Source organism: Capsicum annuum, unplaced genomic scaffold (genome assembly GCF_002878395.1).
Source record: "Capsicum annuum cultivar UCD-10X-F1 unplaced genomic scaffold, UCD10Xv1.1 ctg5271, whole genome shotgun sequence".
Lineage (NCBI taxonomy): Eukaryota > Viridiplantae > Streptophyta > Magnoliopsida > Solanales > Solanaceae > Capsicum > Capsicum annuum.
This window is the reverse complement of record NW_025860764.1, coordinates 98,363-114,165: the sequence shown is the minus strand read 5'-3', so window position 1 is coordinate 114,165 and position 15,803 is coordinate 98,363. Positions and strand designations below refer to the sequence as shown.

At 35.3% G+C, this 15,803-nt stretch overlaps 1 protein-coding gene across 1 annotated transcript; it reads left to right on the top strand.

Moving 5' to 3' along the window:
• The first annotated feature begins 1,378 nt into the window (after positions 1–1,378).
• LOC124892973 lies at positions 1,379–2,609 on the top strand. The gene is made up of 2 exons (XM_047404140.1): positions 1,379–1,773; positions 2,302–2,609. The coding sequence occupies exons 1-2, from the start codon at positions 1,443–1,445 to the stop codon at positions 2,385–2,387; spliced, it is 417 nt and encodes a 138-aa protein (XP_047260096.1). The 5' UTR covers positions 1,379–1,442; the 3' UTR covers positions 2,388–2,609.
• Positions 2,610–15,803: the final 13,194 nt, after the last annotated feature.

Sequence of the window (15,803 nt, the reverse complement as noted above, 5' to 3'; positions counted from 1 at the left end):
ATCCATGCCCCTCCTCTTCACGTGTCCGAACCATCTCAATCGTGCTTTCCGCATCTTGCACTCCACTGAAGTCACACCAAAAATACATAAAAATACATATGTTACCTACTAAAAAAAAATATAAGCATAATCATATTTATATAAAAATTACATAGACCTGCAGATAATCCATAAGTAAAATACAAATACAAATATCTTTTCTACTTTATCTTCTTCAGATTCATATTCAGAAGAACTTATATCAACAGGACTTGATATTTGACTTGATTCTCCCATTTCGTTTGACTTTCTTTTTTTCGCAGATCTTTGCATTTTTTGAAGTTTTAGAGATGAAACTTTTCTCAATCCTTTTCGTTTCAAAATGTTCACAATCTTCTCTAGATCATTAGAAACTTTGATCTCACCTTTTCTATGCTCACTTCTCTCTTCGACTAAATAGGCGTAGAAATCAATTTAAGATCTTCATCTTGTGTTAAACCAAGACTAAATGATGGTGGATTATCAGAAACTAAATTCACAGGTGGTATACCTCTATTTTAACTTCTACGATATGTGTGTGTTCTGCCATTATAGAATACCTCCACAATCTTTCAACAAAAAAATTCACAACACCCCCTTCCCCTCCCCCCCCCCCCCCCCCCAAAAAAAAAAAAAAAAAAGTAGAACAAAAAAGTATAAAATATATAAATTATATAGAAGAGATAACATGCAATAACTGTGAATTGATATTTGCCTTATTTGATGAAGAACAATATTTATCTACAATTTGAGAAAAAAAAGACAAAAATTGAAAAAAAAAAGTCATAATACATAAATATGCACTTTAACTTGACACAAAATCACATCTATGACCTTCAACTTTGGGTGTGCACAAGTAGGCACTTAAACTTATATAAGGTTGAACAAGTAAGCACACATGTCCTGCGTGGCATAATACACATAGGATGCCACGTAGGACAAAAATTATCTACGTAGGACGCCACATAGTATATACGTGTCTACTTGTTCAACTTTATACAAGTTTAAATATCTACTTGTGCACACCCAAAGTTGGAAGTCATAGATGTGATTTGGTGTCAAGTTAAAGAGCCTATTTATGTAGTCTGCCAAAAGAAAAAAGAAGAAACGGTTAGATTGAAGAGAAGTGAAATAGTGGAGTGAAAATAGGAAAGAGACAAAGTTAATGGAGTGAAACACAGTGAGGTTGAATTATTGGGCAAAATAATGCTGCTTTTGCTATAAAATAAAATTTATAAAAGTCTTGATATTTATTGTAATTATAATCTTAATTTTGACACTTCCTATAATTTTTGCTAATCTAAAAACAATATAATGATATATGTTTCCTCTATAAATAGTTCCTCGTGAAAAGCTTATTTTCACACCAATCAAAAAACAACAAACAAGTATATCTATAGTTCAAATTAATTAGCTCTCTCTCAATGGCAATGAAAGTTGTTGTAGTGGTGTTCGTTGCAATGCTTGTGATGACAGAGCACAATGCTATGGCTAGTTCAATGACATGTCTGATTGGATGTGGACCTCTTAAGTCGATAGTAGCTCCAGAAGCTTACATTAAGTGCGTCATTGAATGTGGTAAACCATGTACGATACAATGTCTCGTTGACAGCAAAAAACCTGTGGACATACCTAACTGCCTGCTGGGTTGCTTTTCCCCATTTGTAACTGAGCAACTTGAAACTCCAAACCGTGCTACTACTACTATTTGTACTGTTGGATGTTCTCTCGGAATTTGTTCTCAATTTCACAACGGTAACTGACTATCACTTCTTGGTTTTGTAGTCACTTGCATTCATCCTGTGTTTTTACTTTATCTTTTATCATGGACGGACAATTCAATAAAATTAATGTCCTAAAATCAAATATTGATATAAGAAGCTTGCTAGCTCCTTATTAGTCCCGAAACATCTTACCATATTTTTCTTTTCTTTAAATTAATTACATAATATTCCACTTCTTAACAATAACCCCTAGATACATGCGATTATATATCCGGACACCTTAACCATGTATTTCTGAATGTCTTAACATGCGCATCTGCATATATCTGAAGAATTACTTGTCTACAATGTATCTGCAACACCACAGTGTCTCAATGTCGTTTTTTAATGGTACATTATGTAATAATGAAAACATATGGGAGAGGGAGTAATTAGTTTCTATAGTAATGTGATGTATATTGTTTACCCTTTATTTTATCTTCTATGGGTGGCTCAGTAAAATTAATAGTCCCGTGTATAAACAAGATCGACTCAGTAATTTTTCTGGTTAATTTTGCAGATGAGGAGATGTTTGGAGCTTGCATGAAAAACTGTGCTAGCAACCATTGCACCATCGGTGGCAATATTGCTCTAGAGAAAGCTTAAGAAAACGCATTAATTTGCTCCAAGAAATTATGGCCACAAAGTATGTGTCTTATAACACTATGTTATGTACTAAGTTACTAAATACTTTTGTTGTTGTAATTTTCTAAATTACGTATTTGTGCTGTGTATTGAATTTGTGATTTTCTAAGTTATGTATTTGTGTTGTGTACTGAATAAAAAATTCTAGTGCTTCCTGTTAATGCACTAGAGAAGTGTTAATTACTTCCTTTTTGTTTACTCAATGTCCATGACATTAATTTAGCAATCTTTTTATGGAAACAAAATCGTATGTGATCGTTATCAATTGAATAGAAGTCTAGTGCGTTGTTGTTAGGGAAAGGAAACACATATATGAGTTTAACCTATTTCCACCTATGTGGAAATTTTATTGTAACACCCCGTACTTTCGGGCTAGAATTTAGACCGTCGTTTCTACGCATAGAGGTCCGAACTAAATTATCCCTTGTTAATATAGGTGTGGTGATCGCTCCTATTGTAACGCCCCATGAATTTCTCAACTCGATTTCATTCTAGTGACATGGTTGAGGGGCTAACAACTAGAATTTTATTTTCTAAGTGTAGAATAGAGACTTAGTCTCATTTTGAACTTCCAATCTTTGGTTAATTATTTCGTGATCTTCCCGACCCCCGATTTTCAATTTTCAAGTAACGTTACAATAGGGCAAGGCAAGAGTACGCCTCGGTGAGTTTTGGAATTTTTAGACGAGCTTAAGGTCATATTTGGGTTGGTAAAACAGTAGCAAAAGGTGTTAAGGGGGCGCCGCCTAGGTCCCTCCCCCGCTCTAAGCGGGGCGACGCCCCAGTCTTACCCCTGTTATAAGCAGGGCGCCGCCCTGGGTTCCCCCTGGGTCCAGGCAGGGCCCCGCCCTGGCAACTCCTTTTGGGCTAAATTTCAGCATCTCCTCTCCGACTCGTTAAGGGCAAATTGGGTAATTCCCAACCCTTTATTAACCTTAACATGGGATTTAATCCCTAACACACCAAAATACCATCATATTCATCTAAAATCCACAAGAACACTCTCTAGGATTTCACACTCATAATTCAAATAACTCAAGATTCAACCGTAGGTTTTAGAAGATAATTAGAGATTTAGAATCCCCAATCAGTAAGCTTCAAGAATCATCCATTATTCTCTGAAATCGAGGTACACGGGGTTTTCCTAAAATCTCATGGGCATAGAATTCATGTTTTAAGAATGGGATTTTGAAATTTATGAATATAATCATGTTTTAGAAGTTTTGACGGTATTGTTTTGGCCTTTAGACCTTTCCCCCAAATTGATTTGAAATTATGTATATATGTATGTATGTGTTCAACAATGATTATTCAATTGAGAGCATGAATTATAATCAATCCCTCTCCTGTTATAAGTTTTCACATCTTCGTATGATATGAATTGTTTTGAATGCGTTTTGAAAAGCATGATATGAAATACTTTGGCTTTTGCTATGTTTTGAATATGATTTTTGAACACGAAAGAGAGGGTTGTGAATGTTGAATAAACATGTAATGAAAGAGTGCATGGTTTTTTCCAAAAGCACATGACCACCATGTGTTTGATGAAAGTTTTTGCATGGTTTTGACTTAAGTTTCAGAACATGAAATCTCTTATGCAAATTACATGTTTGGGTGGTCTGAAACTATATTTTTATGAAAGATCATGTTTATGACATTATGGCTCAGAAATAGGACTTGCAAGTCTTGGTATGACAATACCAAACTCATAAAATGCCATAACAGACACAGACTAATACAAAAATTAGACTTTATCAAATTTACATGTTTTAGAACTTCAGAATGATGTATGTTCAGAAAAGGCTAAAATAGGGCATAAAGAGAGCTTAGGTGGTTCCCCGAAGAAGGCATGAGTCCTGACAACTCACTGCCCAAAATCGTAATTTGTCGATCCGGGTATATTATATTACGCTGTTCTAGTTACATATGGCGTATCAGACGCAGACACTCCAGCCCTTGCGGCACACTTGGGTTGGGGGCTTCCCCGCTGAGTCAATGACGGATTTCATAAAGCCCGTGGAATATCAGACTTGTAGGGGAGCGCCACCTAACTCAGAAGCAATACAAAGATCAGAACTGTTTTGATAAGAATGACTATGATTTTTAAATGATGCCCATGTGTTTTCAGAAACTATTTTATGCATGATATTTGATGAAAAATTTCTCTCATATTATATATATATGTTCAAATACTCTATTTTGGATTGCTTCGCCTGCCATTACTTTTATGCTGACCCCCCATCCTTTCAGGTTTTGAGGCTCAGTCTAGGGGTCCAGGTAAATAGTAGATATTTCAGATCGCAGATCAGATTATGCAGTGGTTAGCCTTCTACGATCTAGAAGGCCTGTTTATTTTCAGATATTTATCTTTCGTCATGTTCTGGTCTACTGGGGGCCTTCTCCCAGTTTTCAGATAGTTTTGTTTGGTTCATATTAGAGATTTCGCAGACTGAGTCAGACATTATTATTCAGATACATTTTTGGATTTCAGTTTTAGCATTATGATCATATTCAGATTGACCATGTTTTTGTATTAAATTTTAGTTACATATTATCTTTTGTTTTTATGAATATTGTACATGATCACCAGATAGAGAAGGGTGTTTTGGGCCTTCATGGCTCAGGATGCTCGTCACGGCTAGGGCCTCAGCTTGGGTCATGACAAAGTTGGTATCAGAGTAGGGTTCATGGTCCCAGGGTGTCTACGAAATTTCTTCGGGTAAAGCCTTATTTATGGGTGTGTAGCGCGATACACTTATAAGCAAGAAGCTACTAGGCGTTTAGGAATGTCTCTCTTTCTTCATGCTCTAGTTTGTGCAATAGAGTCAAAATGTTCCTTTTTCATACTCTAGTTCATGCTATGGTGTCGCCCATACGAAAGTAACAGTCATCCCAATTCTTTCCTTATTCTGATGTTCTCTGACATGTCTCATTATTGGGATGATTCAAGTACAGTAGTTCAGATTTTAAATGGTATGGTTCTTTCTGATTGAATCATACAAGAGTTTTTCAAGGACTTGAGAAGAGTCCTTTAGTGCTTCAGAGTGTACTGGTTCTGGTGTAAACCTTGATCTTAATGAAATCGTGCTTTTCAGCCTGAAATATTAAGAGTATTTGATCCTTTTCAAAATTCATGTTGCAGATATCATGCTTCAGAGGGAATTATGTATAGCAGAATGTTGGAACTGTATTTCCACACGATTAGTAGTATAAGTTAAAGTGTCGGTTTCATGACCCAATGGTAGTGAAATTAGACCAAGAAATTGGTGATATGAAGTCGCAAAGTTAGAAGTTAGAGTGAGGGTGACTTTTATGTATATAGATATTTTAGTTGAATAATCGATGCTTGAGGATGATTTACCATTTTATAGTGATAGGCTAAAATGGTAGCTAGTAGCATATGTGGATTGTTGGTAGTCTGTGGAGGAAGTGTTTGGCTTAGATTTGTATTGATACAGAGTAAGATGTGTATTCTTAGATTATTGAATATTGTGTGTCAATTTTCTATCTCTTGCAATATGTAATCTTGTTAGCATGGTGTTTTTGAAAAATCAAAGTCTAGTGAAGCCGTGTGGGGCTCTTTCGATTAACTAGCATAGTTGATTTGTTATTCATTTCAATTTCTTGTTCAAAACACAAAAATCAAAGCCTAGTGAAGCCGTGTGAGGCCTATTTCGTTTCACTAACCACTTTTTGTTCAACTTGTTGTTCTTGTGTTGGTTGAGTTATGATAAGGAAGACCGTAAGGTCAAAATCGATTATTGTTGTTATGAAGTTCTAGTGTACTAGTGTTTCTTGATGTTTATTTCATGGTTTTAAAGTGAGAATCATGCGTAAGGTTCAAAAATCATGTTTAGCACTAGACATTAAGTTTTTAACAGTTGAAGTCCATGAAGCTGGATATGATGATATCTTGGTTAATGATGCTAGTTATATGAAAGTGATCTAATAGGCTTAAATGGTGTATGAAATGGCTTAAGTTTAAGTTGATTCGTAATGAAGTATAATGTTGTAGGTATGGTGTGCAAGTATGCCCAAGGTGATATGGAGTTGTGGCATTTCTCTAAGACTAATAAATGTTGAGTGTGGCTAGTAGTACCGTTGAGTAGCTATATGGAGAAAGACCAGTAGATGTTATATGGGTTCCAAATAACCAGGTTAAAGAGTTTTGGTTGATAGTGTTGAGTCTTTTTATATGATCTCGATTCGCATGGTAGAGAGATATAAGTTTGAAGTCGCGATATTGGTAGGCTATGACAGAAGTAGTAAGGTTCATCAAAGGCTTGGTGATATCTATGTTAAGTGTTAGAAGCTAAGATTAAGTTCTTGAAGGTTGAACCCATAGAAATAAGAGTTGAAGCGTTAGAAGGTGTGGACTCTGACTATTAGGACACTTATGAAGATCCAAAGTAGGTAACTATTCCAGTATTATATAATGACTATTGGGCTATAGAATGATAGAGTGTGTCTCAGAAGGTGGTATTAGCAGTGGGGTTTTCCACTTCCAGGTGTAATCAATTGGGTTAAGTTCTATTAGTTACGTGTATTATCGTATTCCCAAACCCCAGAGTGTAGTGAGTGTAGTTCAGTTTAGAGTCTAGTAAGGGATCTCTCAAACTTAAGATGATGGCTTAAAGCTAAGGGGGAGATGATAGAACAAGTAATCGAGTCAGACTCTCAGATTCTAGTAGTGATGCCAGTATGATATAGAACATCAGAAAGTGAGGGTGAGGCTCAACCCATTCTTATCTCAGTATTTTTCATGATCCAAATACCTACTCATGCCTTACGATTCATTTCCATGGTCATAGTTCATGTTCATGCATATAATTGAAAGTCATATACTCTTCTAGTTCGAAAATAAGGAGTCCCAGTTTATTCAGTAGTCGGAATCACATTCTATATGTTATGAATTTCAAATTGATGTCATGCAGCTCATGACTCATGTACTCGTGCTATATAGTGTGCTCAGTTCCCATAATTCATGTTATAATCTTTATGATTGATGAGATTTAGATTACAGTCATGTATGCCCCAATTCAGATCACTTTGATGAATCCCTGATATTGATTCGTTGTTCCTTAGGCCTCAGTTAAGTGTCGAGTTTTGTATAGTATCCTTTCATATTTCAAAGTCCAATAATTGAAAGTCATGTACTCTTCTAGTTCAAAAATAAGGAGTCCCAGTTTATTTAGTAGTCGAAATCACATTTTACATGTTATAAACTTCAAATTGAGGTCATGCAGCTCATGACATGTACTCGTGCTATATAGTGTGCTCAGTTCCCATAATTCATGCTATACTCTTTACGATTGATGAGATTTAGATTATAGTCATGTATGCCCCAATTCAGATCACTTTGATGAATCCCTGATATTGATTCATTGTTCCTTAGGCCTCAGTCCTATGTTCTTACCTTTTAGTGAATCCTTCTTATGTAATGATAGTGCTGATGTGTAAATGGTTCTTGTTGATGAAAGATTATTGTATGCTTATTTTGGATGAGGCCATAAATGTGAAGTAAGGTTTGGGGCAAAGTCTTTGATACATGTGATGGTTAGTGGAAATTTGTGTGTGTATGTTTTTGGGGTAGCACATGGAAGTTATATTGACAATGGTTCAGAGACTATGTGAAATATGTATTTACGGGTGTTTGCCTTGAAGTCCATATGCGGTTATAAAGATAGGCTTGAATGATATGTTGGGATTTATGTGGGGGAACGCAATATGCGCTAGTAAATCCACAATAAGAGTTCAGAGTTAGTCATTAAAGTGGTAAGGCACGTTATGCTTGGGGTGTGATCTTTAAAAAGATATAGAAGGTTGAATCATGTGGTTTAGACTAGTATCGTGGTGTGGCAGGTTGTATTTTGTGATGTAGAATTAGGCTTGATCATAGTGAAAGGATTTAAGCTACTTTAGACATTAGTAGAATGATTTGTCAATTCTCATATGAGACTTATAAGTTGAACCAACGAGTACGGTATTCAAGGGGAATAGTATAGTTAAGGGAGTATTCGAAGAGTGTGCTAAGCTTGAAACTAAAAAGTTGCATCGCCTAAGGCCTGGAAATTCTATCCTAGTTTATGAGTTATATGTCCTTGTTCTATGCTGTGATTCCTTAGTTGGATATCTTTTGTAACTCAGGCCCAAGATTCTTTGCTCCCTAATGTTACTTGAACTTCTTTAGAAAGAGTGCTGAAGAGATACTCCAGTTAAGTATGAGTGTCTGGTATAATTTAGACTGTACTTAGGTTTAACAGTCGGACAGATAAGTTCCTATGGTTTTTCCACCTTTTCACCTACTCCTACTATTCGAAGTCTTATGCATATGGCCATCCCCAAGAGATAATCTATTCCATCCGTATAAATTGTGAATTCAGTTCATTCCAAGCATTATGTTTCAGATTCAGCTATCTATTCATGATGGTGCATAAGAGTTTAGTGTATAATCTCAAATTTTTCCAAGTATTTTAGCTCAGACAGTGTAATACCTTCGTACGATTCAAATCTTATTACATAAGGAGTCGTACCTGCATGAATTATCACTTCTTGTTTCAATATGTATAACTGTATCATGAACACTTCAAGGAAAATCCTAAATTCTCCACATGAATCAATTCCTAGAAGCAAGTAGAGTCAAGTCAAGAATTCATTTTCATGATAGAAGTGTATATGTTTCAGATCAGTGTATCCTTTCTTAGAGGACATATCATGTCCAAGTTGTACCTTACCTCTAAGTCTTCAAGAAATTCCTACCCATCATTCGGGGACGAATGATCCCAAGGGGGAGATAATGTAACACTCCGTACTTTCGGGCTAGAATTTAGACCGTCGTTCCTACGCGTATAGGTCCGAACTTAATTATCCCTTGTTAATATAGGTGTGGTGATCACTCCTATTGTAACGCCCCGTGAATTTCTTGACTCGGTTTCATTCTAGTGACATGGTTGAGGAGCTAACAACTAGAATATTTTTTTTCAAGTGTAGAATAGAGACTTAGTCTCATTTTGAACTTCCAATCTTTGGTTAATTATTTTGTGATCTTCCCGACCCCCGATTTTTTATTTTCAAGTTAAGTTATGATAGGGTAAGGAAAGAGTACGCCTTGGGTGAGTTTTGGAATTTTTAGACGAGCTTAAGGTCATGTTTGGGTTGGTAAAACAGTAGCAAAAGACGTTATGGGAGCGCCGCCCAGGTCCTTCCTTCGCTCTAAGCGGGGCGACGCCCCAGTCTTACCCCCGTTATAAGCAGGGCGCCGCCCTGGGTTCCCCCTGGGACTAGGCAGGGCGTCGCCCTGGTAACTCCTGTTGGGCTAAATTTCAGTATCTCCTCTCCGACTCTTTAAGGGCAAATTGGGTAACTCCCAACCCCTTATTAACCTTAACACGGGATTTAATCTCAAACACACCAAAATACCATCATATTCATCCAAAATCCACAAGAACACTCTCTAGGGTTTCAAACTCATAATTCAAATAACTCAAATCCTCACGTAAGGGTTGATCTATGTCAGTCAACCCCAAAGCAAATTCTAGATCTTATTTCCATCGCTTAAAGTTAGAGCCCGATAAAACCACAACTTTAGCATTGTTATGGTTTAAATAAATGATAACTTTTCACAACATAACATGAATGAATTTATAAAAATATCAAGGCATAAGAATAATAATCTTATCACAACGATGAGTCCCGCAACATCGACAAGTAGCCCCCCTTTGGGCAGGGTAAGAAAATATTTTCAATATTAGAAACCTATCCCCTTTGGGCAGATAAATTTACTAAATGAAAATATTTTCACATAATTAGGCTCATCACAATACTAATTTAAAACACACAACAAATCTCCTTTGGGCAAATCATTGTATGTTCTAACTTAGTGATATCCCTCGAAATGGATTAAACAAGTCTCATAAAGCAAGGCAAATAGGTCACTTTGGTGTACACTACTTACCCTAATTTATAAAACAAATTCAATCTCAGGGATTCAATATGCCATTGTTTAATTTACTCTTGTGACACAATAAGTAACCACACAATTAAAAATATTATAAATTTGATTTAGTTACAATTCAAATGAAAACAATTTCAAATAGAATAAATAAATAACAATTCAACATCTTTTTATAAACAATAGCTTAATTTTTTTTAAAATAAAATAAATAACCTTTTATATTATTTAATCTAAGCATATGGAACTAAATAAATAAATAAATTTTTAATAACATAGCCGACAGAACACATTCTTAAGAGGCTTTAGTATATCAAAAGTAAATAAAATTAACACTCCGTAAACAAGAAATGCAGCGAAAAAATATTTGGATAAGACACATGTTTCATAGAATGTTTCTCAAGATTATTTTTGAGACACAAGTCTAAGATTGGCTTATTAAGTTTCAACACAGTGACATCTCAGGGCTTACAATTTTTCATTTGAAATCTTTTCAAAATACAGTTAATATAGATCTTTTGTGAAAGCCCCAATAAATTATGAGATGTATCTCGTCGAATCTCAATGGCCAGAACAAATGATGCCTCTGTCCTAGATCTTTCATATCAAACATTTTATTCAATGAATGTTTAGTTTCATGCAATGGTCCCAAATTATTACTTGCAAGTAAAATATCATCAACATAAATGATAGCAAAATCTACCATAATATAAATGTCAATTCAAGAGATAATATCACCATAAGCCCGAAACAATAAGACGAGTAGTCTAATGACAAATGAATAATAATATTAAATATTCCACTAATCTAGTAAATCAAATGACTCAACAATACCCATATTCTGAACACGTTGCAATAAAAACTATGGTTCTTAGCCCCTGGTTTGTGGATCAGCAAGCATCAAATCAGTAGGTATATGTTCAATCAGAATGTCCTCCCCTTTAACCATGTTATTGGTCCCAGGATAATCAGACGATTTTTACCTTGCCTTTTGTTGTCCTGACCTTTTTTTATTCAAAATTATGTTGATGACCACCCAAAATATTTAAACATCATATGTGGGAGTTATTGTTTCAAAACACATGAAAACTTATGCAAACTACTCCCTTTTCAATAGTTTATTATACGGCAGTCATATTTTTCATCAATCATATGCAAATTCTTTATTAAGAAATATGAGCACTTGTAAATCAAGGAAGAAAGCACCTCATTCATTTGTAAACTAATAATAATCCGTAATATTTGTTAGCGCAATGAGTTTCATATGCAAATCATGCTCTCATACAACTTTTCAAACTAATAACACATGTACACATGAAAATAATTCAAGTTTGGGGAAAACAACCTCATATTTTATATAAAATTTCATCGTAATATGGGGCTTATAATGCATGCTCTTCAACAATTTCAAAACTCGTCTCATGTATGAAATTAAATACCTTAAATGCTTGTTTAATCGATAAATTTATTGTAACACTCTAACTTAGGAAGGAGTCCCACATCGACAAAACACAGGAGGGATGTTGGGTATATAAGTGAGAAAGCCTTACTCCTCAGTGATGCATTTTAAAGTCGTGCGGGCCTGGGCCCAGAGCGGACAATATCACTAGTGGGTTGGGCAGAGACAGGGGTATCTCGGGCCTGTGTGGTTTGGGATGCCCGTCGCAGCCAGGGCCTCGGGTCGGGTCGTGACAGAATGGTATCATAGCCGCTCCTGTGTCAGCCCTGTTGATGTGGGCTAGAGTTTAAACTGAGTGTAGGCCAATCCCGGTAAGGCGGCGCTAACCTCAGTCCTGAGTGTAGGCGAATTCCATTCGGTGGGGCAAGCCTCAGGGAGGATGCTGAGTCCATAAGGGGGGGTGTATGTAATACCCCAACTTAGGAAGGAGTCCCACATCGTCAAAACACAGGAGGGATGTTGGGTATATAAGTGAGAAAGCCTTACTCCCTAGTAAAGAGTTTTAAAACTGTGCGGACCTAGGGCCAGAGCGGACAATATTATTAGTGGGTTGGGCAGTGATAAGGGTATCTCGGGCTTGTGTGGTTCAGGATGCCCGTCGCAACCAGGGCTTTAGGTCGGGTCGTGACATTTATGCCCACAGAGTGTAGGATAGTCCTACGCATAAGAAATTTTTCATTTTAAGATTCAACTATTCTGGTTCGCCTTGTAGGACAGTAGAACTCATATCCTTTAGAATGAACTCGATAACTAATAAAAAAAATAAGTAAGGTTCTAAATTTAATTTTATATATTTTACTTCCACAGGACATCCCTAAACTCAAAAATAATTTAAAGTGGATTTTCTATTGGCCCGCAACTCAAAAGGGGTTTTCGGGACACGATTAAGAATGTACATGGATGTTTTAATACCTTCACTCAGACAAACTCACGTAAGTTAGATCTACTCATCACGCTTCTCATCTTATCTTTTAAAGTACGATTTCTTCTTTCAAGATAGTGAAAAACTTCTGAAACAATTTTAAATTGAAAATACTATCAATACATTTTAAAACATATTTAGACATCTTTGACAAGGTATAGCGTAGCGGAAAAATTTTTCAATGAAGACAATCAAATCAAATTTTGTGTTTTGCAATTACAGCTCAGACAATTTTCTTTTAAACTAGCAACAATCCGTAGATTAATTTTCTCATCGAACGGAACTAATTGTTCAATTATCCACAACAATAATCCCCAGAACCTAACAAAAATATGCCACTATTTCTAAAAACCAAATCCAATTGATTTGTTTTCATACACTTTCTCAAATTCAATTGATTTGGCCATCGGCTGACTCTTAATCATATTGAGGTTCTCAAAAAATACATCATAGCATTCAGTCATAGGGTTCAAGATCTATGTAAAAATCTCTGATACCAAGTGTTAAATTAACATAGAAACACACCACAGATTCACATAAATCAAGAACACCTATAAAGTAAGGAATATGCGAGTAAAAAGATACGTACCTTTGTCTGCCATTATATCACATAACCAGAGATGGTTTGTCAGTCATTACAACATGTAACCGAAGACGAACAATACTAAGTCTTCCTCTCCTTTGCTTATGACTGCTGACTGTATATGGGAATACGTCTTATGTTAAAGTCAGGAGAGGGGACCTAGCCTTATATTTATAGGCTTAAAAGCCTTAACCTACTGCAACCCCCCATTATGGGCTCACAGGTCTACTACAGGCCAACACTATTCCCAGCCCACATCAATAACATGAAATGGATACGGGCCCATATGGAATCCATATAAATACACGGCCAGTGTCTTGTCCACCAATTAATAACATCAACCCGTTTTACTTTTAACGTGATAAAAAATTAATGTTAAGTCCACATAAAATAAATAATTCTAACAGTAAAATCAAAGTTGTTTAGATTGTATCCCGATTTAGATAAGTAGTGTGAATTTGTGTGATGGAGAATTTTTGTTCGATCAGTGACAGAGTTATCCTTGTCCAAAGGATGCTATTTGAGACCCCTTTATTAGAAAACTAGCGAATAAATCCGCGCTTCGCAAAGTAAAACGTTTCTTTTTATAAATTAAGTCATAAAAATATTATATTAAATTAAAATGTATAATATAAATCCTATACCAATATTTATATCTTGACTCCCAGAAATTGAGAGAAAATACAAATTAAAACTTTAAATCAATTTTTTAGGATAAACTTACATAAAGAAAATATGAAAAGTTAATCGACAATCCTTTTAACCGAATGAAAAAACTTGTGTGACGTACCCTTCCAATTTAAATGCTGTTCATAAATAATATTAGTAGTTATCATAGTTATGATAATAGTGACAGTAAATAGAAGTAAATGCTATCATAATTTGAGGCTTTTGAAACTGTTGGTTAATTTCATTTCAGTTATGATATTAATAATAACTATCAGTAAATTTTATCTGGGGTGAATCTTTAAAATAAAAAAGTGAAAAGAGGGAGAACCAAATTAGAAAGGCATATATTAATTTGTTATTATAAGGAAAGTATCAAACCACACCATTAAGTCCATCAATTTCGATCCTCTGCTAATGAATTTTTAGGTATTTCATTAATAAATAACAGTGCTTTAAGCTTTAACGGTCAAAATTGTAACCTACCATAGGTAGTATATATACACTATTCTTTCGGAAAAAAATGTACTTATAGCCTGAAATAAAAACTTAAAATTGATAATGTTTTACTTAAGTAAAAGAGTCAGTAATGTCTTTGCTATATTTTGTTATGTCTTGAAAGAATTTGCCGAGATAGCAACTATACATTATGAAGAAATTTAATTGAACACTAATTTTATAACCAAGAGGAATCTATAGTATATAATATCCATCTGAAAAATATTAGAAAAAAAATTATAGGAAAAAAGAAAAGTGAACTGTGAGAAAACTCTATCAGACTACATTTTTTACTATAAAAATTTGACCAGTAAAAAATTAGACATTTTCAAATTTAAGAGAGGTCCTCAAACAACGTAGAAAAGTTGTAGGCATTGTTTAACGTGGATGCTTGACAATGGTCCGCATAACTGGTCCGCACCGCCCTACAATTGGTCCGCACCCCCTACAATTGGTATCAGAGCCATTTAATTCAAAAAATATGGAAGTGAGATATATGCTAGAGTTAGAGTTAGAGTTATTAGATTTACCTATAAATTATTAAATTAATTATGCGAAGACCATTTAAAAATAGAAAAACTTTTAGAAAAATCAAAGAATCTTTAATTAGTAATTATTCAGAATATAATGGAAATTGTCCTTTTCCAGTGTCTCAGCGTGATTTCCCCCGCATCGTACCAAACTTCCAGGTCGCAAATGAAGTGGCAACGCGATGGCTCCGCGTCGCGCCATCCCCAAATTCCCAGTCATAAAATTCTAGTGACACGGCGTGATAGCACCGCATCGCGATAGGGGTCCAATTCGAGAAATTTTCACTAATTTAAAAGATGCGTCCAGGGTTAAAAGGGTCCAGGGTTAAAAGGGTCAATTCCCCACCCCTATTTAAGCCCTTTAACACGAGATTCAGCTATTTGGAGCCCAAAATATACTAGTTTCTCTCTATTTTCTCTCAAGAACAATATAGGATTTCAATTGGGGATTCAATTACAAGAAATTCTCTACGTCAATCTTCGCTAAACCAAGAACTAAGGTATGCATAGTGTTCATTCATGGACTCCTTTTGTCCATGAAGCGCAAGAATCTCTTTTCTAAGTTCAAGTTATGGATTTTCTTTATGAATTTCATGTTGGGTTGTTGTTGTTCATGTTGATAATGACTAATTGAGTTCTAATCCATGTTTGGTGATAAATTTTATGTGGAATTAATTAGTGTAGGTGTAGGTTCATGTAAACATATGAATAAAACCCTTGGATGATGAAATTAGAGATGAATCATGATGTTTGTTTGTTGTATAATGT